The sequence below is a fragment of the Neoarius graeffei genome, chromosome 5 (genome assembly GCF_027579695.1).
Source record: "Neoarius graeffei isolate fNeoGra1 chromosome 5, fNeoGra1.pri, whole genome shotgun sequence".
Taxonomy (NCBI): domain Eukaryota; kingdom Metazoa; phylum Chordata; class Actinopteri; order Siluriformes; family Ariidae; genus Neoarius; species Neoarius graeffei.
Window position 1 is genome coordinate 43,138,615 of NC_083573.1, and position 27,510 is coordinate 43,166,124.

Below are 27,510 nucleotides of genomic sequence, written 5' to 3' on the forward strand. Positions count from 1 at the left end.
CGTTACGCGTTACTATGAAGCAGCTTTGAAAGTGAATCTTTTCTTTTCAAAAATGTGATTGTTTTTTTCGCAGGTGACACTGAGACAGCCGATCGGTAACCACTAGGGTCACGTCACGTCCATAGGCTGGATAAAATCAAGGTCAATGATTTCTCAACAGCGTTATTTGAACTCGATCAGTTGAAGGCAGAATGGAAGGAGGTGGTTTTTCTGGAGAATGCACACACTCATGGCCATACCTAGAACCCATGTTTCAGTTTTCTGAAAGGATTAAAGATTCATTTTGTTTTAAATGTTTGCTTTGTTTGCCTAAAACAAGCCACATCACGTCCTACAAAAACTTGCTGTCCAACCTACGGAGGCATACTGAGGTATATAAACGTTTTATTCCAAGAGAAAGCTTGCAGTGAAGTTGTCTGCACTTTTAGAACTAGCGATAACGTTGCAATAGCTATGCATTCTGGTTAGTCACATGACTTTCTATGGATTTGCCCACCAAGTTGCCATCACCTTGTCCACAGCTAACATCTACACATAGCTAGTTAACTTGGACACTGTTAGTTAGCATGTAAAAACGGAGTTACGCTAACATGAATCATCAGTACAAGAACAAGATCATCGGTACCCCTCAGCCCTTCCTTACGGACATCTATCACTCCCGTCTCACCCGCAGAGCCATCAGCATCGCTGGTGACACCTCCCACCCTTCACACTCACTCTTCAGCCTCCTGCCCCCAGGGAAAAGGTACCGGAGCCTCCGGGCCCGTTCCACAAGACTGCTAAACAGGTTCATCCACCAGGCTGTCAGGATGCTGAACTCTGTCCACTACCTACCCCTGGTCTGTAACACATTCATTCACACAAGAAAACTACCTCATCCATTTGCACATCACACCACAAACATTAACATTACTGCTGTATCTGCTGCTATTGCTCATTTGCACTACTGTCATATACACCTCATGAGCTGCTCTTCTAGCACCTTCTCCATTATTGTACTGTATTGCACTACTGCTATTTTGTACAATGATTTTAGAGTGTATTTTTATCTGTATTATCTATATTTATCCTGTGATGACCTGGCGACTTGTCCAAGGTGTACCACGCCTTTCTCCCGTAGTCAGCTGGGATAGGCTCCAGCTTGCCTGCGACCCTGTAGAAGGATAAAGCGGCTAGAGATAATGAGATGAGAGATGATATCTATATTTATATATATATTGTTTTTCTTAATTTTTTTATCTATATTATCTATATTTATAAATATTTATATATTGTTTTTTTGTGCGCGTGTGTAATCTTTATCTGTTTTTTACAAATAAGGTGAGAGAGAAACAGCATTTCGATTCTCTTATATGACCTGGATATATAGCGAATTGACAATAAAGAATCTTTGAATTTAACACTGTCGCCTCACAGCAAGAAGGTCCGGGTTTCGAGCCCCGTGGCCGGCGAGGGCCTTTCTGTGTGGAGTTTGCATGTTCTCCCCGTGTCCGCGTGGGTTTCCTCCGGGTGCTCCGGTTTCCCCCACAGTCCAAAGACATGCAGGTTAGGTTAACTGGTGACTCTAAATTGACCGTAGGTGTGAATGTGAGTGTGAATGGTTGTCTGTGTCTATGTGTCAGCCCTGTGATGACCTGGCGACTTGTCCAGGGTGTACCCCGCCTTTCACCCATAGTCAGCTGGGATAGGCTCCAGCTTGCCTGCGACCCTGTAGAACAGGATAAAGCGGCTAGAGATGAGGAGATGAGAATCTTTGAATGAATAACATTAACTTATCTGAAGTCCTTTCAGAAATATGTTTTAGTATAATCTTGCCAAATAAACAAAACGTAGAAATCTTTCTTTTCTAGTAGTGTTAGTTACCCAATATGATTTCGAGTCTGAAAAGAGTTTGCTAGCCTGTCAGGTGGAGCGTCACTGACTAATAAGCTAGCTTAACATTAAACCACCATGATGCGTTCATTTTGTACAGTAGGTTGCTTCAGAGGCATTAGGTTTTGTAAGCATTGTGGCAATAATACAACAATGCATTGACAGAAAATGTAATTTTAATACTTGAGTATTTTTAAAAGCAAGCACTTCAGTACTTTAACTTAAGTAAAAATTTGACTGGACAACTTTCACTTGTATTGGAGTAACATTTGACCAGTGGGATCTGTACTCTGACTTAAGTAATGAAGTTGGGTACTTTGTCCACCCCTGGAAACTCACACTTCTCAGCTTTTACATAGAGGTGATTCTCCAATAACCGGGCAAGTACTGACCTTACATGTTTGTGATGTGAGCCATTTTCGGGGGAGTAGATTAGAATATCACCTATGTAAGCAGTGATGAAGTGTCCCAGCATGTCTCCGAGGACATCACTGATCAAGCATTGGAAAATGCTGGGAGCGCAAGAAAGTCCATAAGGCATGACCACATATTCGATGTGCCCAGACATTGTGCTAAAGGCGATCTTCCATTCATCACCTTAACGAACTCTGACCAGGTTGTAAGCACTTCGAAGGTCCAACTTGGTGAATATTCTAGCTAACCGTAGCTGTTCCAAGGCTGATAGCATCAGGGGAAGCAGATAAGGGTATTTGAGTGTGATCTGGTTTAAACCTTGGTAGTCGATGCAGGGGCGAAGGCCCCCTCCTTTCTTTTCCACAAAGAAAAAGCTGGTTGAAGCTGGAGATGTGGATGGTCTAATGTACCCCTGTTGTAGTGCCTCCTGTACATACTCTTCCATGGCAACTTGTTTGGTGATGGACAGAGGATATGCGTTTGTGAGATGGAGTCGTACCTGGGAGGAGGTCTATGGCACAGTCATATGTTCAGTGAGGAGGCAGGCCACTAGCCTTACCCTTGCTGAAAACTTCTTTGAGATCATGATAACAAGGAGGAACATTGTCAATGGTACCTGGCAGCGGGCTCTCCACAGAGGTGGATGAAAGAGAGACTTGTGGAAGTTTCAGGCAGTTCTGGAAGCAAGATGGGGACCATTGCAGAATCTGTGTTGCCAGAATATTAGGGGATCATGAAGCTGGAGCCACGGGAACCCCAAGATGAGAGCATGCTGAGCTGTGTGGTGACCAAGGTGATGTGTTCTACATGCAGAGCCCCAACCTGGATTTCAAGAGGTGACGTGCGTGTTGTAATGAGCCCGTCACTGATGGGGCCCCCATCAATGGCCTTAAGGTTTACTGGTCACTGGAGTTCTTCTATGGGCAGGTTGTACTTCTGGACAATCTCAGTACTGATAAAATTACTGTCTGCCCCTGAGTCTATGAAGGGAGAGAGAACATGGATCAAGTTTGGGAGCTTTAACAGTACTGGCATCTTGAGAGAATGCGGTGTGCGAATGAATTTATGCCTCACCAGTCTGGGCGGACAGGTTTCCTGGCAGGTGAGACCCTCCCTTCTAGGGTTTGGTAGCAAATTGGACACTTGGCTATCAGATGGCTGGACTCACTGCAGTTAAAACATAGCCCTTCATGATGCTTCCTATCCCTCTCAGAGCATTGCAAAACAAGCATGGGAGACACTCATGGAGAATGAGTGGACCAGCCGTCTGATTTTTCCACTGGATATGCTTGCCTCAGCAGCAATATCTCACCCTTACATGGAAGAAGCGAATGAACGGAGAACTGAACGAACTGAAAGTCAGATTGTTTCGAAACAATCAGCCACAACATCGGCCTTCAAGAAGCGAGAACACAGATGGGTAAGATGCGACTCTCATTTGGTTACATCACAAAAACACTCGTTGTTTACCTGCATTTAGATTAAAACATGTAACTTGTATTGTGTGTATAAGTTAGCGGTATAAGATTATTTAATTTGCTTCAGAATGTGATTGTCTCAGTTCATCTGATTATTTAATTAGTCTTTTACGTTTTATCAGTGAAAATGCATGCATGTACATGTATGTTGCATAAGTTATAACACCTATCCTGTTTTAATGAGAGTCAACCCACAATCAGTGAAGTCAAATCAGTCTTAGTTGAGCAAGTTGGTAACGCTATTTCTTACTTTCACCATAAATTTTTATTTATATGACTTTGGTCTATAGCTGTCAAAGGCCTCGGCCTTAAAACCGGTTACTGCTGTGACGTCACTCACTCAGGGCTGGCTGGCTCAGCGGGGCAGCTCGAATGCCAACTTTGTGGTCGATTTTAACTCTCATATATATAAAAATTAAATTTTTATTCCCATTTATGCAATATACAAGAGTCAAGGATAGTGATACTCATCTCATCTCATTATCTCTAGCTGCTTTATCCTGTTCTACAGGGTCGCAGGCAAGCTGGAGCCTATCCCAGCTGACTATGGGCGAAAGGCGGGGTACACCCTGGACAAGTCGCCAGGTCATCACAGGGCTGACACATAGACACAGACAACCATTCACATTCACACCTACGGTCAATTTAGAGTCGCCAGTTAACCTAACCTGCATGTCTTTGGACTGTGGGGGAAACCGGAGCACCCGGAGGAAACCCACACGGACATGGGGAGAACATGCAAACTCCGCACAGAAAGGCCCTCACCAACCACGGGGCTCGAACCCAGACCTTCTTGCTGTGAGGCGACAGCGCTAACCACTACACCACCGTGCCGGGATGGCGATACTATCTACTCAAATTTATTTAAAAATAAAGGTTCTGCGTATCTCCTTTAAGGCAGGGCTGCCAACTTTTCAAAATTCCTTGGAGTGAGATTTTTTTGGGGGGGGGGGGGGGGGGGTTTGACGGCAAAATTTTCCGCACACCATGCAGTAAGTGGGAATTTTGTATTCAGTTTGATATTCACTTGTCCCCCTGCATTCTGGTGTTTTGTTTGTGGGTCGTTCAGCTGGAGATGGACAATTGGGGGGGGGGGGGGGGGGGGGGTGTTTGAGATTTTGGATTTAGTAGATGTTCCTGCATTCTGGTGGATTTTTGGAGTGGCCTGCTGTGCCATACCTACATTCTTACACACCCTGACTTGCCAGGCCTTCAGCTTGTGGCCAACAAAAGCACCAAGTTTTGGCTTAAAAGCCCCCACACTAGAAAACTACAGATGACCGCCAATGTTCCTGTAGCCCTATAGACCTGTGTTTCAGATTTAAAGGCAAGTTCATGTTTGAAAATATTTCATCAGCTAAGCCTAAATACCTTCTGAATTGAAACTAAATGTTAAGTTTTTAATAACTGTTGCAAAAAATAAGATTGTCCCTCACTGACTATTCATTATGCATTTAAGGGCTTTCCCCACCACTGGGTTCAGCAGAAGATTGGCATGGGGAAAAATATTAACAGCAAAAGAACAAATAAAATGCTTAAACAGTAAGCAAAATGTGCATGTGCTACAAGAAACATTAAAATGATTAAGTTTGAACAGTATTGAAACACAAAAAGCTGAACCTTGGCCATAGGTGGGACTGTGCACACAAAGTTGGGCTTAAAAATTTTGGTCATACTTAAATAAGCTATATTAATATATTTCTTATTAATTTATTTCTTATCTATGTTTCTTATTAGTAATAGAGCATTCATCAGGGCCTGTTATCTGACAAATATTCTCTACCTGTTTTGCCCTCTTTGAAACCCTGTCTCCTCAGTATATTGTTCTCTGTCTTTTTTTTTTTAATTATTCACAAGTTCAAGTTCTTTGATATTACAGGTGACCATGCTTTATTTACTTTAACTGAGCAATTACATACATCATAAATAATTAAAAATAAATACCCTATAAATAAACAATAGGTATGGTGGCTAATGGCTCTTCTTGCATTTGTAATATTATCTCTTACTTGCTTTATTTTACAACATTTCCAGTATGGCTTCAAATAAAGTCAAAGTATGATAACATACAGTAAACAAACTAAAAATGCGCCTTAATAACCGTGTGCTAAGGAGATGGTCTCCCGTGCTGCTTGTTGGGGAAGATAGAGGCTGTGGCACGGCAGGAGGCCTATAATGATTTCACATGCCTAGTACACAGCTCTCGATATGGCATTAAATATTCTCACAACACTTATAGGCTAAAACGATTCAGAAACTTTATATAAGTTCATAATTACGCCAGTAACGCCACACATTGGCGTGCATATGTACAAACCTGTCTGAGACACCCGTCTTCAACTCGGATACCTTCTTCTCCTTCCTCCTCCTCTAAATTGACGGTAGGCAATTATCCAACTTCCGGCGAGTGCAGCATCATTAGATGCGCCACCTACCATAGGGGAGTGTGTACAGAAGGGAACACCTCTCTGCCTGTTTAGCCGTGCGTAAGGCATAATTGATCTATCGCAAGTGGTTGGCGCGACGCAATGGGTAGCCTAGATCAGATAGATAAACTAGATTTTTTTCTAGCATGAGAAATCGGAGGTATGGCGTGTGTGTGAAGACAATCAAATGCGTGTGTCTCACGCTCATTGCGTGAGAGTTGGCAGCCCAGTTTAAGAGCTTCTTAAAATTCTTATTTCAGAATACGTGTAATCCTCTGCCTGATGGAGAAAAATGGTATGTGCCCACAGTAACATCTGTGTTATGGATTAAATGTTTTAAGAGACTTTTTTGTTGTGAGAAACCTGAAAGTGTTTTTTGAGCATGGAGAAAGTGTATCTGGGGCAGAGAGTGTCTCAGACAGCACCAGTGTGCATTTATGAAGCTTCTCTAATAAAATCAACCCATCTCTCTCACTAAGTCTTGGTGCCTGCTTGCAATTCTTTACTGAAGGGGAAACAGAAAATTTACTTCAATCTAACAGGTGCAACAATGTAGCAAATACACTCACGCCCACTACTGGCAGGGAGGTGTGCTCACCAATGTCAGTGCCATTGGGGTGCGCTTACATAATCTCATCTTCCTCTGTGCACAAAAGTGTCTTCTAGACACACACTGGCATATGCAATGCTGCCAAGATCAACATTCCCACAGTGGGCATCATCGACTCAGACTGTGACCTCATCACGTATCCAGTGCCAGGCAATGATGTTACTCTGGCTGCAGTGGAGCTGTACTGCCATCTGTTCAGGATGGCTCTCAACAGGGCAAAGGACAAGAGGAAGCAAATGGAGCTGCTCAAGGGAACATGAACAGAGAGAGAGAGAGTCTAGAAACACAGAAGTTCAAAGCATGTTCTGCACTTGTGTCTTTTTTTTTTTTGGCAGCTGGTTGTCATATTCCAGAGCTTATTGTCTGAGCATCTCGTTCTTGGTCCTTGTTTGTTTTATTGATTTTTTCCTCCCCTCAAGCACATCACTGATACATTCGGCTAATTATCAAACCCAACACCACCTCTGGGTGTGTCCGAGCGGGAATTCACTAAAATGTGGTGTATTGTCCTCAGGTTTGGGTTGGAAAGCCACTGTAACCCAACTCTCACAACACAGAGATAGAGCAGAAAATGTAGTCCGTCTTTGAGACACAGAGGACTGGGAAGAGAATCCCTGTGTTAGAGATCCTAGTATACATCAACAACTAGTCAAAGATACTGAAAGGCTCCAGAATTTTTCCTGTATCATGTGGAGTAGATGCATGATTAAAAGTTTGGGTTCCATTATTAAGTATAAACAAGTCTTCTGAGTAAATCGTGTTTATTGTGTGTGTGGTGTTTTTTTTTTTTATTTAAAAAGTTCTACACATCATCTGAACCATCCACTAATTCATAATTTCCTAGCCGTGGTCCTGCAAAAAGCCCGTCCCGCACATTTTAGTGTTTTTCCAGCTTGAACACACCCAGGAAGTCAGGACACACACACACCATTTTTTGGAAAGTAGGAGGAAACTGGAGAATGTGCTAGAATCACCCAAACACCATGCAGACGATAACCTGAGCTGCCCTTAGTCTGAACCAATAATATAGAAATAAAGATTGACAGTTTGGTACAACCATATTAAAGAGTACCATCTTCTACTATTGGCACACAAGGCCGTATCAGGGACATCCCTAGTTTCAAATCAACCAAGAGCATGATCCGTATCTGCATTCGTGTGCAGTTTTCAGAGAACAACAATAATAGTTTGAGTCAGCACACTGAAAAGAAGAGTGTTGGTATGGATGGGTGGGGCCAAGCATGGGGAACATGTTTGAGGCCCATGGAGTTTTGGAGGCTGTTAAATATTTGATGTTTTACATTTCAGTACAGAGATGCTACTCATGACACAACAACTTGATTTAGTCTTTAAATAATAGCTCTGAATTTTATTATATACATTATTTCAAATAACAGACAGCATCAAGCAAGGAGTGTCATAAAATCTCAAAATATTCAAATGTTTCATTAGCAGTGTTCAGGAGTGTGACTGCTAGCAAAGGCAAGACTGGATAAATCATATAAAATCATACCGAGATGTCTTTAAAACTTTGGCTTGTTTATATTCCAGTGTTATGAATGTAAAAGCTAATTTCTCTGGAAGGCATTAAGCTTCTTTTTGATGTAATGGCCAACGAGGATCTGTGGTCTTTGTTGGTAGCTGTGCATGACATCATGAGAACTGGTCAGCTGGTCTCCTTTCTGCCGGTCCAACAGGGTCACACACACCACAGCCGCTGGGAAACAAATCGAAAAGAGATTTTACAACTATGCAATGTTGCATCTTTGAAATAAGAAACATTTAATATATGAAGGAGGGTGTGGCAGTGGGGGCGTGGTCAAGCGTCGGTCTGTGACCGGAGGGCGGAGTCAGGGAAGGTAAGTGGCAGAATCACTACACTTGGTGCAAATTAACCTGCGTTTATGTGTCTTCCCCAGTGACTGCACCCTATTTAAGGAGGAGAGCGAGAGCAGAGCGGTCTCTCTCCCGACCAGAACACGTGTGTGTGGCGTGTGTGTATATGTATATAAGTAAATGTATAGAAGTTGAAGAGCTGATAATAAAAGAGTTATTGAGAACTCAGTACTGGCCTGTCGTGCTTCTGTACTCCACCCACCTAGAACACTTGCTACAGTGGTGCCGAAACCCGGGCAGAGCGCAGGAGAGAACAGCCCCATGGAGTCCTCCCCCTTCAAGGACCTGGTCTATGCCCTCGCCACGGCCCAACAGAGCCAGCACCATGCGCTGGTCGCCCTCCGGGAAGAACAGGAGCGAAGGTTCGAGGCCCTGGTGCTGGCGCAGCAGGAAGATCGCCGGGCGTTCCGGCACCTACTCGCGTCGACGGGGTGCACCTACTCGCGTCGACGGGGTCCACCACCTCCACCGCCGCGGGCCCTTCCCACCTCACCCTGACGAAGATGGGCCCACACAACGACCCCGAGGCCTTCCTCATTCTCTTTGAGCAGGCAGCAGAGGCGTGGGGTTGGCCGGTGGAACAGCGCACGGCGCGCCTCCTCCCCCTCCTCACAGGCGAGGCACAGCTGGCCGCGCTACAGCTCCCCGCCGACAGCCAGCTGGTCTACGCAGACTTCCGCAGGGCCGTCCTCCAGCACGTGGGTCGCACTCCGGAGCAGCAGCGGCAGCGCTTCCGCGCGCTGCGCCTGGAGGAGGTCGGCCGGCCGTTCGTGTTTGGCCAGCAACTCCGGGATGCCTGCCGCCGGTGGCTGAGGGCCGACAACCACGACGCTGAGGAGATCATCAATCTGGTGGCACTGGAGCAATTCGTCGCTCGACTTCCAGAGGGAACCGCGGAGTGGGTCCAGTGCCATCGCCCGGCATTGCTGGATCAGGCCATTGAGCTGGCGGAGGACCATATGGCGGCCATTCCAACGGCAGGATAGCGTGTCTCCCCTTCTCCCCTCCCCTCTCTCTCCTTCTGTTCCTCTCCCTCGCCCCATTCCCCCACCGCGGAGGCGGGGGCCGGCTCCACCCCAGCCGGCTCCCCGCACCTGCGGTGTCTTATCTTCTCCTACTTCCGTGTCTGTCTTTCCCCCCCCTCAGGTGAGTGATATCCGGAACACCGGTGCAGAAAGGGAGCCCGGGCTGGTGTCCTGGCGCTGCGGGGAGCTGGGGCACCTCCAGCATCAGTGCTCGGCGATGGAGGTGGGCGCGGTGGTCCGGATCCCCGACGCGCCAGGAGCCGCCCTCGATCGGGCCGGAGCGTATTGCATACCGGTGAGTATCCAAGGGGATACGTATCAGGCTTTGGTGGATTCTGGCTGTAATCAGACCTCAATCCACCAAAGCCTGGTGCAAGATGAGGCATTGGGGGGGAGCACAATTGGTGAAGGTGTGTGCACGGGGATGTTCAAAGCTACCCTTTAGTGTCAGTTCACATTCTGTTTTGAGGGGAGAAATTTATAGTAAAGGCGGCGGTTAATCCTCGCCTCACCCACTCTATAATTTTGGGGACTGACTGGCCGGGATTTGGGGAATTAATGAGTCATTTAGTGAAGAGTGGGTCCTGCCATAGGTCAGCAGGGGGAGGTCCCGGTGTCGCGTTGGTGGGAGCAGCTGTCACAGAGCCATCTACGTCAGCTCCACATCAGAGTGAGGAGCCGCCGGCCCCTCCTCTCTCTCTCTCTCGGGGAATTTCTACGGAGCAGTCGCGAGACGAGACTCTGCGGCATGCGTTTGACCAAGTGAGAGTAATCGATGGTCAAATGCTCCAGCCAACCGCCACCCCATCCTTCCCCTACTTCGCGATTATGAAGGATAGATTATACCAAGTGACGCAGGACACTCAAACTAAAGAGCAAATTACGCAGCTTTTGATTCCGAAGAGCCGCCGGGAATTGGTATTCCAGGCGGCTCACTTTAATCCCATGGCTGGACACTTAGGGCAGGATAAAACACTAGCCCGAATAATGGCCCGGTTCTATTGGCCAGGGATTCGCGGCGATGTCCGTAGGTGGTGTACGGCGTGCCGCGAATGCGAGTTAGTAAATCCAGTGGCCATTCCAAAAGCGCCTTTGCGCCCTCTCCCATTAATCAAGACTCCGTTTGAAAGAATTGGGATGGATCTCGTCGGGCCATTAGATCGGTCAACACGAGGGTACCGCTTTATATTAGTTCTAGTGGACTATGCAACGCGATACCCGGAAGCAGTGCCTCTTCGCAATATCTCAGCACGCAGTATTGCAGAGGCGCTGTTCCGTGTTATCTCCCGAGTTGGAATCCCGAAAGAGATTCTGACTGATCAAGGCACAGTGTTTATGTCACGTACACTAAAGGAACTGTATAGGTTGTTGGGTATTAAGCCGATCCGCACCAGCGTTTATCACCCACAAACGGATGGTTTAGTTGAACGGTTCAATCGCACCCTCAAAATATAATTAAAAAAATTCCTAAGTGAGGATGCGCGTGATTGGGATAAGTGGCTCGAACCCTTGTTGTTTTCAGTACGAGAGGTCCCACAAGCCTCCACGGGGTTCTCACCGTTTGAATTGTTATATGGGCGGAAGCCGCGTGGCATTCTAGATGTGCTGCGGGAAAATTGGGAGGAGGGACCTTCACATAGTAAAAATGAAATTCAATACGTTATTGACCTGCGCGCAAAACACACACTCGCCCACCTAACCCAGGAGAATTTGCGGCAGGCCCAAGAACGACAAACCCGCCTGTACAACAAGGGTACGCGCCTCAGGGAGTTCGCACCGGGAGATGAAGTAATCGTACTGTTGCCCACATCAAGCTCTAAATTAATCGCCAGGTGGCAAGGACCCTTTGAGGTCACACGGCGAGTTGGGGACGTCGACTATGAGGTGAGGCGAACGGACAGGGGTGGGGCGTTACAGGTATACCACCTCAATCTGTTAAAACGTTGGAGCGAGGAGGTCCCCGTGGCGCTGGTGTCGGTGGTTCCTGAGAAGGCGGAGCTGGGGCCGGAGGTTCAAAAGGGAAAATTGGCATCACCCACCGCTCCAGTCCCCTGTGGAGCCCACCTCTCACCGACCCAGCTCGCGGAGGTCGCCCGGTTGCAAACAGAATTTTCTGACGTGTTCTTGCCCCTGCCCGGCCGCACCCACCTCATAGAACACCACATTGAGACGCCCCAGGGGTGGTAGTGCGTAGCCGCCCTTACAGACTGCCCAAATACAAGAAAAAGGTGGTTCGGGAAGAACTCAAGACCATGCTCAAAATGGGCATTGTCGAGGAGTCCCACAGTGACTGGAGCAGTCCGGTGGTCTTGGTACCCAAGGCCGACGGGTTGGTCCGGTTCTGTGTGGACTATAGAAAAGTCAACACAGTGTCTAAATTCGACGCGTACTCAATTCCTCGTATTGATGAGTTGCTCGATCGACTAGGCACGGCTTGCTTTTACTCGACACTGGATTTGACAAAGGGTTATTGGCAGATCCCCTTGACTCCATTATCCCCGAGAAAAAACGGCCTTTTCCACACTGTTCGGCTTACACCAGTTTGTCACACTTCCTTTTGGGCTGTTTGGGGCGCCCGCTACGTTTCAGCGGCTGATGGATAGGGTCCTCCGCCCCCACGCCACCTATGCTGCTGCATACCTTGACAACATCATTATTTATAGTAATGACTGGCCGCGGCACCTACAACACCTGAGGGCCGTCCTTAGGTCGCTGAGGCGGGCGGGTCTCACAGCCAACCCGAAGAAGTGTGCGATTGGAAGTACGGTATCTGGGCTTACACTTGGGCAATGGGCAGGTGCGTCCCCAAATTAACAAGACTGCAGCGACTGCGGCCTGCCCGAGGCCCAAGACCAAAAAGGGGGTGAGACAGTTCCTGGGGCTGGCTGGCTATTATCGCAGGTTTATACCTAATTATTCGGACGTCACCAGCCCGCTGACTGATCTCACTAAAAAGGGGGCACCAGATCCGGTCCAGTGGACGGAGCAATGCCAGCGGGCTTTTTCTGAGGTAAAGGCTGCACTGTGTGGGGGGCCACTGTTACACTCCCCTGACTTTTCTCTCCCTTTCATATTGCAGACGGACATGTCGGACAGAGGGCTGGGGGCTGTTTTGTCCCAGAAGGGGGAGGGGGAGGATCGCCCAGTGCTGTATACAAGTCGAAAGCTGTCAGTGCGTGAGGGGCGCTACAGCACCATAGAGAAGGAGTGCCTGGCCATCAAGTGGGCAGTCCTCGCCCTCCGTTACTACCTGCTGGGACACCCTTTCACCCTCTGTTCGGACGACGCGCCCCTCCAGTGGCTCCACCGCATGAAGGATGCCAACGCGCGGATCACCCGTTGGTATCTGGCACTCCAACCCTTTAACTTCAAGGTGGTCCACAGGCCGGGGACGCAGATGGTCGTGGCGGACTTCCTCTCCCATCGGGGGGGGGGGGGGAGTCAGCTGCGGGCCGGACGGCTGCCCAGCCTGAGTCGGGTGGTGGGGGTATGTGGCAGTGGGGGCGTGGTCAAGCATCAGTCTGTGACCGGAGGGCGGAGTCAGGGAAGGTAAGTGGCAGAATCACTACACCTGGTGCGAATTAACCTGTGTTTGTGTGTCTTCCCCAGTGACCGCGCCCTATTTAAGGAGGAGAGCGAGAGCAGAGCGGTCTCCCTCCCGACCAGAACACGTGTGTGTAGCATGTGTGTATATGTATATAAGTAAATGTATAGAAGCTGAAAAGTTGATAATAAAAGAGTTATTGAGAACTCAGTACTGGCCTGCTGTGCTTCTGTGCTCCACCCACCTAGAACACTTGCTACAGAGGGATATTAGGATCAATCTCTCTCTCGGCTAGAGATGAATGTATATTAGGTTCTTAATGTTGCTGGGCTTCTATCACACCCAATGTACAACCCCGATTCCAAAAAAGTTGGGACAAAGTACAAATTGTAAATAAAAACGGAATGCAATAATTTACAAATCTCAAAAGCTGATATTGTATTCACAATAGAACATAGACAACATATCAAATGTCAAAAGTGAGACATTTTGAAATTTCATGCCAAATATTGGCTCATTTGAAATTTCATGACAGCAACACATCTCAAAAAAGTTGGGACAGGGACAATAAGAGGCTGGAAAAGTTAAAGGTACAAAAAAGGAACAGCTGGAGGACCAAATTGCAACTCATTGGGTCAATTGGCAATAGGTCATTAACATGACTGGGTATAAAAAGAGCATCTTGGAGTGGCAGCGGCTCTCAGAAGTAAAGATGGGAAGAGGATCACCAATCCCCCTAATTCTGTGCCGACAAATAGTGGAGCAATATCAGAAAGGAGTTCAACAGTGTAAAATTGCAAAGAGTTTGAACATATCATTATCTACAGTGCATAATATCATCAAAAGATTCAGAGAATCTGGAAGAATCTCTGTGCGTAAGGGTCAAGGCCGGAAAACCGTACTGGGTGCCCGTGATCTTCGGGCCCTTAGACAGCACTGCATCACAACCAGGCATGCTTCTGTATTGGAAATCACAAAATGGGCTCAGGAATATTTCCAGAGAACATTATCTGTGAACACAATTCACCGTGCCATCCGCCGTTGCCAGCTAAAACTCTATAGTTCAAAGAAGAAGCCGTATCTAAACATGATCCAGAAGCGCAGACGTCTTCTCTGGGCCAAGGCTCATTTAAAATGGACTGTGGCAAAGTGGAAAACTGTTCTGTGGTCAGACGAATCAAAATGTGAAGTTCTTTATGGAAATTAGGAACGCTGTGTCATTCGGACTAAAGAGGAGAAGGACGACCCAAGTTGTTATCAGCGCTCAGTTCAGAAGCCTGCATCTCTGATTAGTGCGTGTGGCATGGGCAGGTTACACATCTGGAAAGACACCATCAATGCTGAAAGGTTTATCCAGGTTCTAGAGCAACATATGCTCCCATCCAGACGACGTCTCTTTCAGGGAAGACCTTGCATTTTCCAACATGACAATGCCAAACCACATACTGCATCAATTACAGCATCATGGCTGCGTAGAAGAAGGGTCCGGGTACTGAACTGGCCAGCCTGCAGTCCAGATCTTTCACCCATAGAAAACATTTGGCGCATCATAAAACGGAAGATACGACAAAAAAGACCTAAGACAGTTGAGCAACTAGAATCCTACATTAGACAAGAATGGGTTAACATTCCTATCCCTAAACTTGAGCAACTTGTCTCCTCAGTCCCCAGACGTTTACAGACTGTTGTAAAGAGAAAAGGGGATGTCTCACTGTGGTAAACATGGCCTTGTCCCAACTTTTTTGAGATGTGTTGCTGTCATGAAATTTAAAAATCACCCAATTTTTCTCTTTAAATGATACATTTTCTCAGTTCAAACATTTGATATGTCATCTATGTTCTATTCTGAATAAAATATGGAATTTTGAAACTTCCACATCATTGCATTCCGTTTTTATTTACAATTTGTACTTTGTCCCAACTTTTTTGGAATCGGGGTTGTAATTTAAATATCAGGCTCATTATTCAAATATGTACAATACTAGTCTGGCTATTTTTGGTTATTTTTATTGTCGCATGAGAACATTTTTATTTCTGACTTTCCAGGGACAGAACTCTAAGTCCCAGGTAAATTATTTATAGGCCTGAGTTATGAAGGTTTGGATTAATCCCATTCGGCTAAACTGGTTTAATAAATATAGGAACTCAATCATGAACAACGTTACTTCAATAATTAGTGAATTGTGATGTTCTGTAACCCACTTTTTGAGCCACTGGTTAAAAAAAAAAAAATGATGGCATGTTAAAGATAAAGCTCTTTACTATGTCACATCTGCACACACTGGTGCGCACAACAGACTTGTGCTCACGTGCGCTCTGAACAGCACACGCCTTTAATGACAAGCACCTGCCCAGATTAAGGTGCAATCAGAGCCCGCATTAAGGGATGTTGCCAACACTTAGACAGTGTGATGCATTGCGTTGTTTACCGCCATTACCATGCCATTGTTTTTGCATTGTCTTCCTTGTTATTGACTCTCGCTCTATGTTTTGGTTTCTGAGCTTGTTTGTTTGTGCCTCGCTTGACCTTTTTGCCGGTTTATATTTATTGATTCAACCTGCCATTTTGGATTATATGCCTGTTTGCTTCATTTGTAATAAAGACACTCTTCCTGCACATCCATCTCCAATCAACCTGCGTTTACTGACAATGTTTAAACAGCTGCATCTGGAATCTCAGAACCACATCAGAATGTCCTTATGAAGCCTGATTTAACTCTTTACGCCTTAATGACTACATATGACGACCCCGTGTAGATCCTATAATGACGGCATATGATGCCTTGTCTAAAACCTTGTCAAAACCTTGTCTTTGGACTTTTTTTCTTGTAAATATGTTCTCAGGCTGAACAGTATATACATATACACTACCGTTCAAAAGTTTGGGGTCACTTTGAAATTTCCTTATTTTTGAAAGAAAAGCACTGTTCTTTTCAATGAAGATCACTTTAAACTAATCAGAAATCCACTCTATACATTGCTAATGTGGTAAATGACTATTCTAGCTGCAAATGTCTGGTTTTTGGTGCAATATCTCCATAGGTGTATAGAGGCCCATTTCCAGCAACTCTCACTCCAGTGTTCTAATGGTACAATGTGTTTGCTCATTGCCTCAGAAGGCTAATGGATGATTAGAAAACCCTTGTACAATCATGTTAGCACAGCTGAAAACAGTTGAGCTCTTTAGAGAAGCTATAAAACTGACCTTCCTTTGAGCAGATTGAGTTTCTGGAGCATCACATTTGTGGGGTCGATTAAATGCTCAAAATGGCCAGAAAAATGTCTTGACTATATTTTCTATTCATTTTACAACTTATGGTGGGAAATAAAATTGTGACTTTTCATGGAAAACACAAAATTGTCTGGGTGACCCCAAACTTTTGAACGGTAGTAGCCACAAGGGTGGCTGTAACAACTGCTTTAAGGGGTAAAGAGTTAAAGAGGTTTATTTTCATTTCTTTACACTTATGTTCATATGTCATTGTTTTCTCATTTCTTTTCCCACTTTTTATTTTAAATTTTAAGACTTATTTTCAAATTTTAAGATTTCTATCTAACTATATAAATGATTTTACAATTTTAAATACTTTTGGCTGCAGCAAGAATGATTCCTTCTAGTTTTATACTGAACTGCCAAATATGGCCATTTTCACGTTTCCCTCTGATGAGTTTTAAAGTAAAGGTTCTACCTCTTATATTACTGAGTTTGCACATAGCAGCAAAAACAGAAGATTCCATCTCAATGTTGCGGACTCCTGCTGCATACGCCTCGGACAGGTAGTTTTGTTTTTCCTCTTCAGTGTATGAACAGAAAGCCCCATCCAAACGAGCCTGACCTGCATCAATGCAGGGAGTGAGAGAGACAGACAGAAATGTTAAAACTGACAAAATGGGTGTAAAAAGAATGTATATACAGTATTGCTCACTCGACCATACCTTCATAGAAGTCCAGAGTGCACATGGTGTTCCCAATGACAGTCTCAAACTCTGCCAGCTCTTTGCCGCACTGTAGCAGCTCCTCTGCCAGCTCAATGTTCAGCTCCGTGCTCCTCACCACTGTCTTACCCAGGACCACCTGCTCAAAGCGGGGCAGGAACATGGCATCCACTGACTCTTTGGTGACCACAACTGTGCCTGGCTGCAGACCTGAAAAAGACACCAAGGCAGCCAGATTTTAGTGTCTTCACTCTTGTTCATTCCAGATATAAAGCCCTGCTGCTTCCTTTAATGATTACATACATTAATAATAACAACATTAGTGTTAATGCATAAATCAAATTAGTACAAGCCCAATTCCAAAAAAGTTGGGACGCTGTGTAAAACATAAATAAAAATAATGTGAAGTATTTTCAAATCATGGGAACCCTATATTTCATTGAAAATGGTGCAAAGACAACATATCAAATGTTGATATGAGACTGAGAAATTTTATTGCTTTTTGAAAAACATATGCTCATTTTGAATTTGATATCAGTAACACATTTCAGAAAAGTTGGGACGGGGCAAGAAAAGAGTGAAAAAGTTGTGTTATGCTAAAAAACCTAATTTGGTTAATTGGCAACAGGTCAGTAACATGATTGGGTATTAAAAAAAGAAAAGAAAAAAAAGCATCCTAGAGAGGCTGAGTCTCTCAGAAGTAAAGATGGGGAGGGGTTCACCACTCTGTGAAAGACTGTGTGGGCAAACAGTGCAACAATTTAAGAATAATGTTCCTCAATGTAAAACTGCAAAGAATTTGGGGATCATCATCATCTATGGTCCATCATCATCATCTTTTGGCTGCTCCCGATTAGGGGTCGCCACAGCGGATCTTTTGTCTCCATTGCTCCTTGTCTTCCGCATCCTTCTCTATCACACCTGCCACTTTCATGTCCACTCTCACCACATCCATGTATCTCCTCTTTGGCCTTCCTCATTTTCGTGTGCCTGGCAGCTCAATCTTCAACATTCTCCTTCCCACATGCTCTGCATCTCTTCTCAGGATGTGCCCAGACCATCTCAGTCTCATCTCATCTCTCTTAGCTTAACCAGCTCAACCAGCTGTGATGTATGGATTGGAGACAGTACCCTTAACGAAGAGACAGGAGGCAAAGTTGGAGGCGGCGGAGTTGAGGATGTTAAGGTTTGCAATGGGAGTGACAAGGTTGGACAGGATAAGGAACGAGCACATCAGAGGGACAGCACATGTGGAGAGCTTGGGAATTAAGCTAAGACAGAGGAGACTGAGATCTGTGGTACTTAATATCATTAAAAGATTCAGAGAATCTGGAGAAATCTCTGTATGCAAGAGACAAGGCTGCAAACTGACACTGGATGCCTGTGATCTTCAGGCCCTCAGGAGATGCTGCATTAAAAGCAGACATGTGTCTGTAGTGGAAATCACTGTATGGGCTCAGGAACACTTCAGAAAACCATCGTCTGTGAAAACAGTTCATTACTTCATCCACAAATGCAAGTTAAAACCAGATATAAACAAGATCCAGAAACACCGCCACCTTCTCTGGGCCTGAGCTCTTTTACGATGGACTGAGGCGAAGTGGAACATTGTCCCGAGGCCTGACGAATCAAAAGTAGAAATTCTTTTTAGAAATCATAAGCACTGCGTTCTCCAGGCTAAAAAGGAGGGGGACCATCTGGCTTGTTATCAGTGCACAGTTCAAAAGCCATCAACTGTGATGGTATGAGGGTGCATTAGTGCACATGACATGGGTAGCTTGGACATCTGGACATATATCATTCAGCATCATTAATGCTGAATGATATAGACACACACACACACACAGGCGCAGATAGAGGGGGGGACGGGGGGGATTCGTCCCACCCAGATTTAAATTCACCTCGTTCGGTCCCCCCCACTTATAGGGAGGAAAAAACGTCCATGCTGTCTTTCTTTGCATAAGGCAAACCTCACGGAAAAATCAAAAGACTAATTACCATTCAGTTTATTGAGGTGCACAGCAGTAAATTTTTTTTTGATTGATTTATTTCGCAATAGAAACATATACATAACATGTGAACATATAAATATAAATATTGCGGAGGATAACACAAAAAGTAAAAATACTTATTTCCATTGTGGTCCTCGAAATACATACATAGTTGCAACTGCGCAGACTGCACAAGTTGCGAGCTCGAGCTTGGTTGCTATGGTTACCCACAACAAATTTGACAGGTATATCGGGGACAGTGCCTCCTAGTTCAGGACCCCAACACGGCATGATGAAGGGTGCCAAAAGGCAGAAAACGATTGCATCGTTTTTTCAAAAAACAACGACTGTAAGTAAACTGTGCCTTACTTTATCATATCACCTTGCAATTTTTTGATAGTCTGTTCAAAGTAATGTCGTAGTGAAAGTAAAATCGTACGGAGTGATGCCTTTCTGGTAGCCTCCTTCTTTCGGTGGCAGCCTGTAGATACAGTGCTCAGAAGGCAGTTTTAATGTTTAATCTGGCATTCCCTGCCATAATTTCAGCGAGCATACTGTTTCATAAGGAAACTTTGCGAAGAGTTGTTGACTGACTGCCGCTCACGCAACACACAGGCATAGTTAGAAAGTCAGGATGCACTGGTTTACACTTTACACACACACACGTAGCCCAGCCTCTCGCTATGGTTAACAGTTGGAACTTAGTGGTTTTAACCTCCTAGGGCTTAGCGGTCACATGCGTGGACAGCACTTTATGGAAATTCGGAACAAGAATCCACATATGTGGACATACTTTTTCTCTAAAAGTACATCTTATCAAAAGATGATGCTTAGTTTTTATTCTAATCAGGTTCTAATAAGCCCAAATAGCAAAGAAAAATAAAAAATGCATGTAAAAAAACAGCTTGGGCCTTAGGAGGTTAAAACTAGTTTTGCAGTTTTGCAATTTCTGTGCGTGATGATAATGTGTAAACTTTGGATTTCCATAGGCTATGTTAAAATGTTATCATTGTCCTGGCCTGCAGGTAGTTCCTGGTGATGGCAGTGAGGGAGGTGAAATAACATGTATACACACTACCGTTCAAAAGTTTGGGGTCACCCAGACAATTTTGTGTTTTCCATGAAAAGTCACACTTTTATTTACCACCATAAGTTGTAAAATGAATAGAAAATATAGTCAAGACATTTTTCTGGCCATTTTGAGCATTTAATCGACCCCACAAATGTGATGCTCCAGAAAGTCAATCTGCTCAAAGGAAGGTCAGTTTTATAGCTTCTCTAAAGAGCTCAACTGTTTTCAGCTGTGCTAACATGATTGTACAAGGGTTTTCTAATCATCCATTAGCCTTCTGAGGCAATGAGCAAACACATTGTACCATTAGAACACTGGAGTGAGAGTTGCTGGAAATGGGCCTCTATACACCTATGGAGATATTGCACCAAAAACCAGACATTTGCAGCTAGAATAGTCATTTACCACATTAGCAATGTATAGAGTGGATTTCTGATTAGTTTAAAGTGATCTTCATTGAAAAGAACAGTGCTTTTCTTTCAAAAATAAGGACATTTCAAAGTGACCCCAAACTTTTGAACGGTAGTGTGTGTGTGTATATATATATATATTAGGGTTGGGCGGTATTACGGTAAGAAGGTATCCCGAGGTATCCAAAAGTACCAACGGTATCGGTCTCATTACCGTCATTTAAAAAATATATATAATATCTAAATAAATATGGAGTACATGAGGTCATAATATAAAATAATAAATTGAAGATCATCCCGAATAACTGTGTGATCGTATTTTCACTAATTCTATCAATTTCCTAAAGAAGTTTTCATCGCGTGCAGGGTTGTTTATGTCGTTACCATGGCAACCCTGCGTGACATTTTGGAGTCTGACAGAAAGCTTCGCAAGAGACTGAGACCGGGGGCTAAGGCGCCGTACCATAAATCCGGGGACCCGGGTTCGATTCCGACCCGAGGTTATTTCCCGATCCCGTCTCTCTCTCCCCCGCTCAGTTCCTGTCTCTCTATACTGTCCTATCTAAAAAAAAAGAGAGACTGAGACCGCGGTTGAAAGATGGCAAGTCAAGATAATGAGTAAGTGGCAAGAAAAAAAAAATACAACATCGGCAGTGTAGCAGTATTTTGGTTTCAAACCAAACGAAAAATCTAATATGTCCCCTAAGGCACACCATAGCCTGGGGTACTCCACTTCCACGAGATCTCCAATGAGTTGTGTTTTGAGTAGGTTACATGAGTAACAACAAGGGAATATAATATAACGTATGACATTTGGGATGTGGGTAATAAACGTTTGAAATGTCATCTACTGAAGAAACGGAAGAAAACATCGTAGCGTAAACTGTTAGGTTTCTGGTGGGAATTAGCAATGCGCTTGCTATCTCTGTTGGGTGTGTTAAACCGTATGGATTTAAGTGGAATAATTGTAAGGAGTTATGTGATCAAGACAACGTTCTAAGCAAGGTAAGGCCATTTGATTATTAATTTCCCCGCCATGGCATGACGTGGGCCCATATGATTTTGCCTTGTGCAGCTATCACGCATTTGAATTAGGTTCGCCTCATTTGCGCTGAAGAATATGGTTTATCGCGCAGTCTAAACGGACTTGGGTGTTGGTTGATTCTTTTTCTTTTTTTTATTTCCCATGCTTGAAAGGGTATGATCCTGCTCATCGTGTACTTTTTTTTGATGGAGTAGGTGAAATAGTGCTGCAAATGGCGTTTCAACGCAGACATGTGTAAACGACAGTTGAATGCTATTTTCAAGATGAAGGAAGAGTTGCGTGATGCTTTGAAATATCTCTTAATCCATTCATCAATGCACAAAATTCGCTTTGCTGCTTAATCCATACCACAATGCACATAATTCGCTATGCTGCTTTTAAATAGTACATTTGAGGCATAGGCGCACGTTACACAGTAGGCCGAAACAAAATATTATTTTTTTCTCGGTAATACCGTATACCCTGGGAAAACACAGAGACGGTTTAAAGGTATCAAAATTTGGATACCGCCCAACCCTAATATATATATATATATATATATATATATATATATATATACACACATACATACATACATATACACACATATATATATTACATACAAAATGGAATCATTTGCTGACAGCTCAGTCCCCCCCAGTTCAAAAATCCTATCTGCGCCCCTGCACACACACGTTTCAGAGCAATACAGTATGCTGCCATCCAGACAAAATCTTTTTCAGGGAAGGCCTTCCTTTTTTCAGCAAGACAATGCCAAGCCGCTTTGTGCACATATTAAAACTGCATGACTCTGTAGTAAAAGAGTCTGGGTGCTAAACTGACCTGCCTGCAGTCCAGACTTGTTTCCAATTTAAAGCATCTGGTGCATTATGAAGCACAAAATACGACAAAGGGGACCTCGAACTATTGAACAACTGAAACTGTATATCATGCAAGAATGAGAAAACATTTCTCTTTCAAAACTCCAACAACTGGTCTCCTCAGTTCCCAAACGTTTACAGAGTGTTATTAAAAGTAGAGGTGATGCAGCACAGTGGGAAACATACCCCGGTGCCAACTTTTTTGGAAAGAGCTGCTGACATCAAATTCAAAATGAGCATATATTTTTCAAAAAACATTAAAATTCTCAGTATCAAAGTTCGATCTGTTGTCTTTGTACCATTTTCAATGAAATACAGGGTTTCCGTGATTTGCAAATTATCGCATTCTGTTTTTATTTACAGTTTACACAGCGACCCAACTTTTTTAGAACTGGGGTTGTAAATATTCTGGGCGCAACATATAACAGATGCTGGCTAGAGTCAAATGTGTTGTATTTGTTACTGCTTTATTAAGAGAACTGGTGTGTTAGAAAAGTGTACCTATTCCACCAGACGTCCCAATGCGTATGATCGTGACGTCAGTGCAGCGGGAATGATAGAGGAGTTTGATAAGCTCATGTAACATTATTGAGATTGAGGGTATGCCCATGCCATGCTAAAACACAGAGACGTTAAACTCAACAATGCAGAACTACTCAGATTGATATTTAAAAATATAAAAACACACACACAAACAAAGTATTGTGTTAAAAGAACACTGCAAGTATCAAATCTCTGGGTCTTTTTCCTTTGACATTTGATGACTTACACTAACAGACAGCACAGGTCCTACTTTGTACATGGCATAGCGATCTGTTCCCTCACAGATGTTTGGGTACTCTCCTTTTGGGTCTTCTTGGCCCAGCTCTTTAGCGATGTACTCTATGAAAGACTTCATTCTCCATGGACTTCCCCCAACACATACAAACTACAAGAAAAGAAAATGCAATTTGGTTATGATCCAAGAAGTCATCTCAGTTGCAAGGAAGAAAACCAAGGAAGTTGGCCACACCCTGGACAACTAAGCAATATAATAGCATAGTGCAACACAATGTGATCATTTATTAACTTACTTTAACATCCCCAAACTGTTCTGGGAAGTCATGAGTGGCTGTACCCAGGTTGAGATGGTACAGTATGTCTTCTTTCATGGAGCTCAGATGAGGATTGTTAACACATATGGACCTATTAATGAATAAATATATGAATAAATGGAAACCTACTAATTAAACAGGCAGTATAACTGACGTAAAGGAAAACTCAATCCTGAAACACATGAAATGTGTTTATATTCAAATATTTGTGATTCTGGTGTGAATTAGTTGGTTCCTGCTGTATTTTCATTACTCCTATAAAAAGTAAAAGGTTTTGTGCTATGCTGGCATCGCAGGGGGGCACTGCTAATGCTGGTACAATAGAAAGAAAATCAGTGTGGGGGCGTCGTGGCTCAGGTGGTTAAGGCGCCATACCATGAATGCGGGCGACCCGGGTTCGATTCCGGCCCGCGGTCATTTCCCGATCCCTTCCCATCTCTCTCTCTCCCGCTCATTTCCTGTCTCTACACTGTCCTATCCAATAAAAAAGGTGCAAAAAGCCCAAAAAAAAATCTAAAAAAAAAAAGAAAGAAAATCAGTGATCTGAAACAAAGATAATGGTCAGGTTTCATTCCAAAGGCTTATTTTCTCAGTCACCATTTTCCAGTAATGTTCGGTGTAATATAGATGAGAAATAGACATAGTGGACACAACAAATGCAGGACTCAAAGGTCCAAAATGCAATGCAACAATAAGAAGAGGATGCGCCGAGTTAGGACAGAGACACGGCTTAGGTGGTTAGTGATCTATGAGATAACGCAGGGCTCGACATTAACTTTTTAATCCACTTGCGCAGTTGGACAAGCAGCAAGGTTTTTCATTTGTCCTGACCATAACCTTTTTATTACTGTGCATTTACTAGTTCAGTGAAAGGAAAGTGGTTAAGTTGATCAAAAAGCAGGTATAGTTATGATCATCATTATGCTTTAATAATTTTTAATTTTTCAATAAAACTCAAACTTTAACTGTAACAATAAACAAAAAAAACCTATCCAATGCTCCTTTATGGTGCGGATGTTGTTATAACCCATTACCTGATCTGCAATTTTAAGAGTTCGACTCCCCCAATCTTGATTAATCCGGTTAAACTTGAAGTATAAATTAATTTAATACAATGAAACTGAAAGAAAACAAATTGGACATGATAAGGGTAACAAAATCACGGTGTGAACAAAAACAAACCATAAGTGAGTTCAGCACTATCGTAAAATTCCCAAGATACGAGGGCAAGTCAAAAAGTTCTAAGACAGATCTTACAATTTCAAAAGGAATTCAAAAGAATTCAAAAAAGGAAGGAATTCTCAGATGGAAACATTCCTTGCAGAAGTGTTTAGACTTAAATGGAGGCTATGTAGAGAAATAGCTTTGTTATTTTCATAAATAAAGATTTTTTTTCATTTGTTTTAGAACTTTTTGACTTACCCTCGTATATTTTATGACATTTGAGATTGTTAATGTTTGTTTGTTTTAACCGCTTATCCTGTGCGGGGTCAAGGGGAGAAAGCTGGAGCCTATCCCAGCTGACCATGGGTGAGAGGCAGGGCACACCCTGGACAAGTTGCCAGCTCATCACAGGGCTGACACACACAGAGACACAAACAACCATTCATACTCATGGTCAATTTGAGCTACCAATTAACCTAACCTGCATATCTTTGGACTCGTTCATTATCTCATTATCTCTAGCCGCTTTATCCTGTTCTACAGGGTCGCAGGCAAGCTGGAGCCTATCCCAGCTGACTATGGGCGAAAGGCGGGGTACACCCTGGACAAGTCGCCAGGTCATCACAGGGCTGACACATAGACAACCATTCATACTCACATTCACACCTACGGTCAATTTAGAGTCACCAGTTAACCTAACCTGCATGTCTTTGGACTGTGGGGGAAACCGGAGCACCCGGAGGAAACCCATGCGGACACGGGGAGAACATGCAAACTCCACACAGAAAGGCCCTCACCGGCCACGGGGCTCGAACCCAGGACCTTCTTGCTGTGAGGCGACAGCACTAACCACTACACCACTGTGCCGCCCTATTTGTATATGTAAATAATTTAATTTATCTAGAAGTTTTCTCTATTTTCTATTTATCCTGTAATGATAGAAGAAGAAACCTTTATTTGTCACATGCACACTTCAAGCACAGTGAAATTCATCCTCTGCATTTAACCCATCTGAAGCAGTGAACACACGCACACACACCCAGAGCAGTGGGCAGCCACATCAGAGCGCCCGGGGAGCAGTCAGGGGTTCGGTACCTTGCTCAAGGCCGCCCCATGTTAACCTAACTACCTGTACATGTCTTTGGACTGTGGGGGAAATCGGAGCACCCAGAGGAAACCCATACAGACACGGGGGAACATGCAAACTCTACACAGAAAGGCCCTGGGTTCGAACCCGGAACCTTCTTGCTGTGAGGCGACCGTACTGACCTGGGGAACCCTCCCAAAGGGATCAATAAAGTTCTATCTAATCTAATTCAATCTAATCTGATTACTACTTCAAACAGACCATTTCCCCACATCTTTTAAAACCTCTCTTTATTATAGACCATAAAATCCAGTCCAACTTGAGTAGGTCTAATGGGTGGTTTTGACTTTAAGGAGCTGTTTATGGTTGAAATTAAAGAAGAGATTAATGTCTGAGCTTATTACCCACCTTTCACTCTCTTCTCCATTTCTCTCATCGTTGAAAGACATTTTCTTCTTGTCCTCTAAAAAGACACAGAGGTCCAGCAGGACAGCGAAGTGGACCACAAACACAATCAACAGTGAGGCTATGAACAAGGTCTTGACCTCTCTCTCTCTCTCTCTCACACACACACACACACACACACACACTCTCACTTTTCCTTTCATGAATGACATCTTATAAACAGATGAATAAGTGGAAATCCGCTCACACTATTAAAACACGTTTACCTTTCTCAAACTGGCGACTGGAGTGCTGTCTCAGGATGAACTGGAGTTCCTCCTGAATGCTGGCCAAAAGAAAAAAAGAACAAGTGGACAAGCTTTCGGTTTTTTCCAGTATTACAACTATAGTTTGTGGCTGAGCCTAAACGACTCCTCAGTGTGCACATAGTCAGCTAGAGAGTGTGCAGGAAGGCATTGTTTTTTACTCTATGGAGTTGGCGTGGACAGGGAACAGAGTGACGATTTAAATCGAGCCCATAACATCCGGCTGGAGTACGTGCTCGCTTCATCCTATTCCAGTAAAGAAGTGTTGCAGCACCACACCGATTACCTCAGCTAACTTAGTCACATTCAGTGTTGGGAGTAACGCGTTACAAAAGTAATGAGTTACTGTAATGCATTGCTTTTTGCGGTAATGTAAGGCATTACAGAAAAAAAATTGGTAATATTTTACTCGGTACAAATGTCAGTAACGCGCGTTACAATGCATTTTTAACCTGGAATGAAGTGGGTTTTTTCCTTCATACAAATTCGCCAAAATCACGCGAGATCAGCAGAGGTGAAACGTCCACGCAAAATGTTTCACTTCCTTTAGGCTCGTCAGACAGGAGAGAGAGAGAGAGAGAGAGGAGTGAACCTGCAGCTGATCTAATGTCGGATAGCACATTCTCCAGATGGGCACACGCCCGTTACTTTAATGCTGTGTTCACACTTATACCGGTACGATAGTGGTATAACTGTGTCGATACAAATGGGGCTTTTCCACTACCAGTGGGGCTGCTGGAGTTGCATTTCGACTACAACCGCGCTGAACCGTGCTGGCTGGAAGTGGGTGGACGTCACGTGATGTCGTTAGGCGGTGCAAACAGTGACATCAGTGACCTTTTAAAGGGCTGATGACACGAACATGACTCTATACAA

General features: G+C 44.1%; 1 protein-coding gene across 1 annotated transcript; it reads right to left on the minus strand.

Moving 5' to 3' along the window:
• Positions 1–8,141: 8,141 nt before the first annotated feature.
• On the minus strand, positions 8,142–27,379 carry LOC132885997 (uridine phosphorylase 1-like). The gene is made up of 8 exons (XM_060920535.1): positions 26,596–27,379; positions 26,333–26,387; positions 23,653–23,764; positions 23,349–23,507; positions 23,081–23,195; positions 17,202–17,411; positions 16,955–17,101; positions 8,142–8,517 (listed from the first exon to the last, which is right to left on the minus strand). Exons 2-8 carry the CDS (start codon positions 26,371–26,373, stop codon positions 8,369–8,371), a joined length of 933 nt encoding a protein of 310 aa, XP_060776518.1. The 5' UTR covers positions 26,374–26,387; positions 26,596–27,379; the 3' UTR covers positions 8,142–8,368.
• Positions 27,380–27,510: the final 131 nt, after the last annotated feature.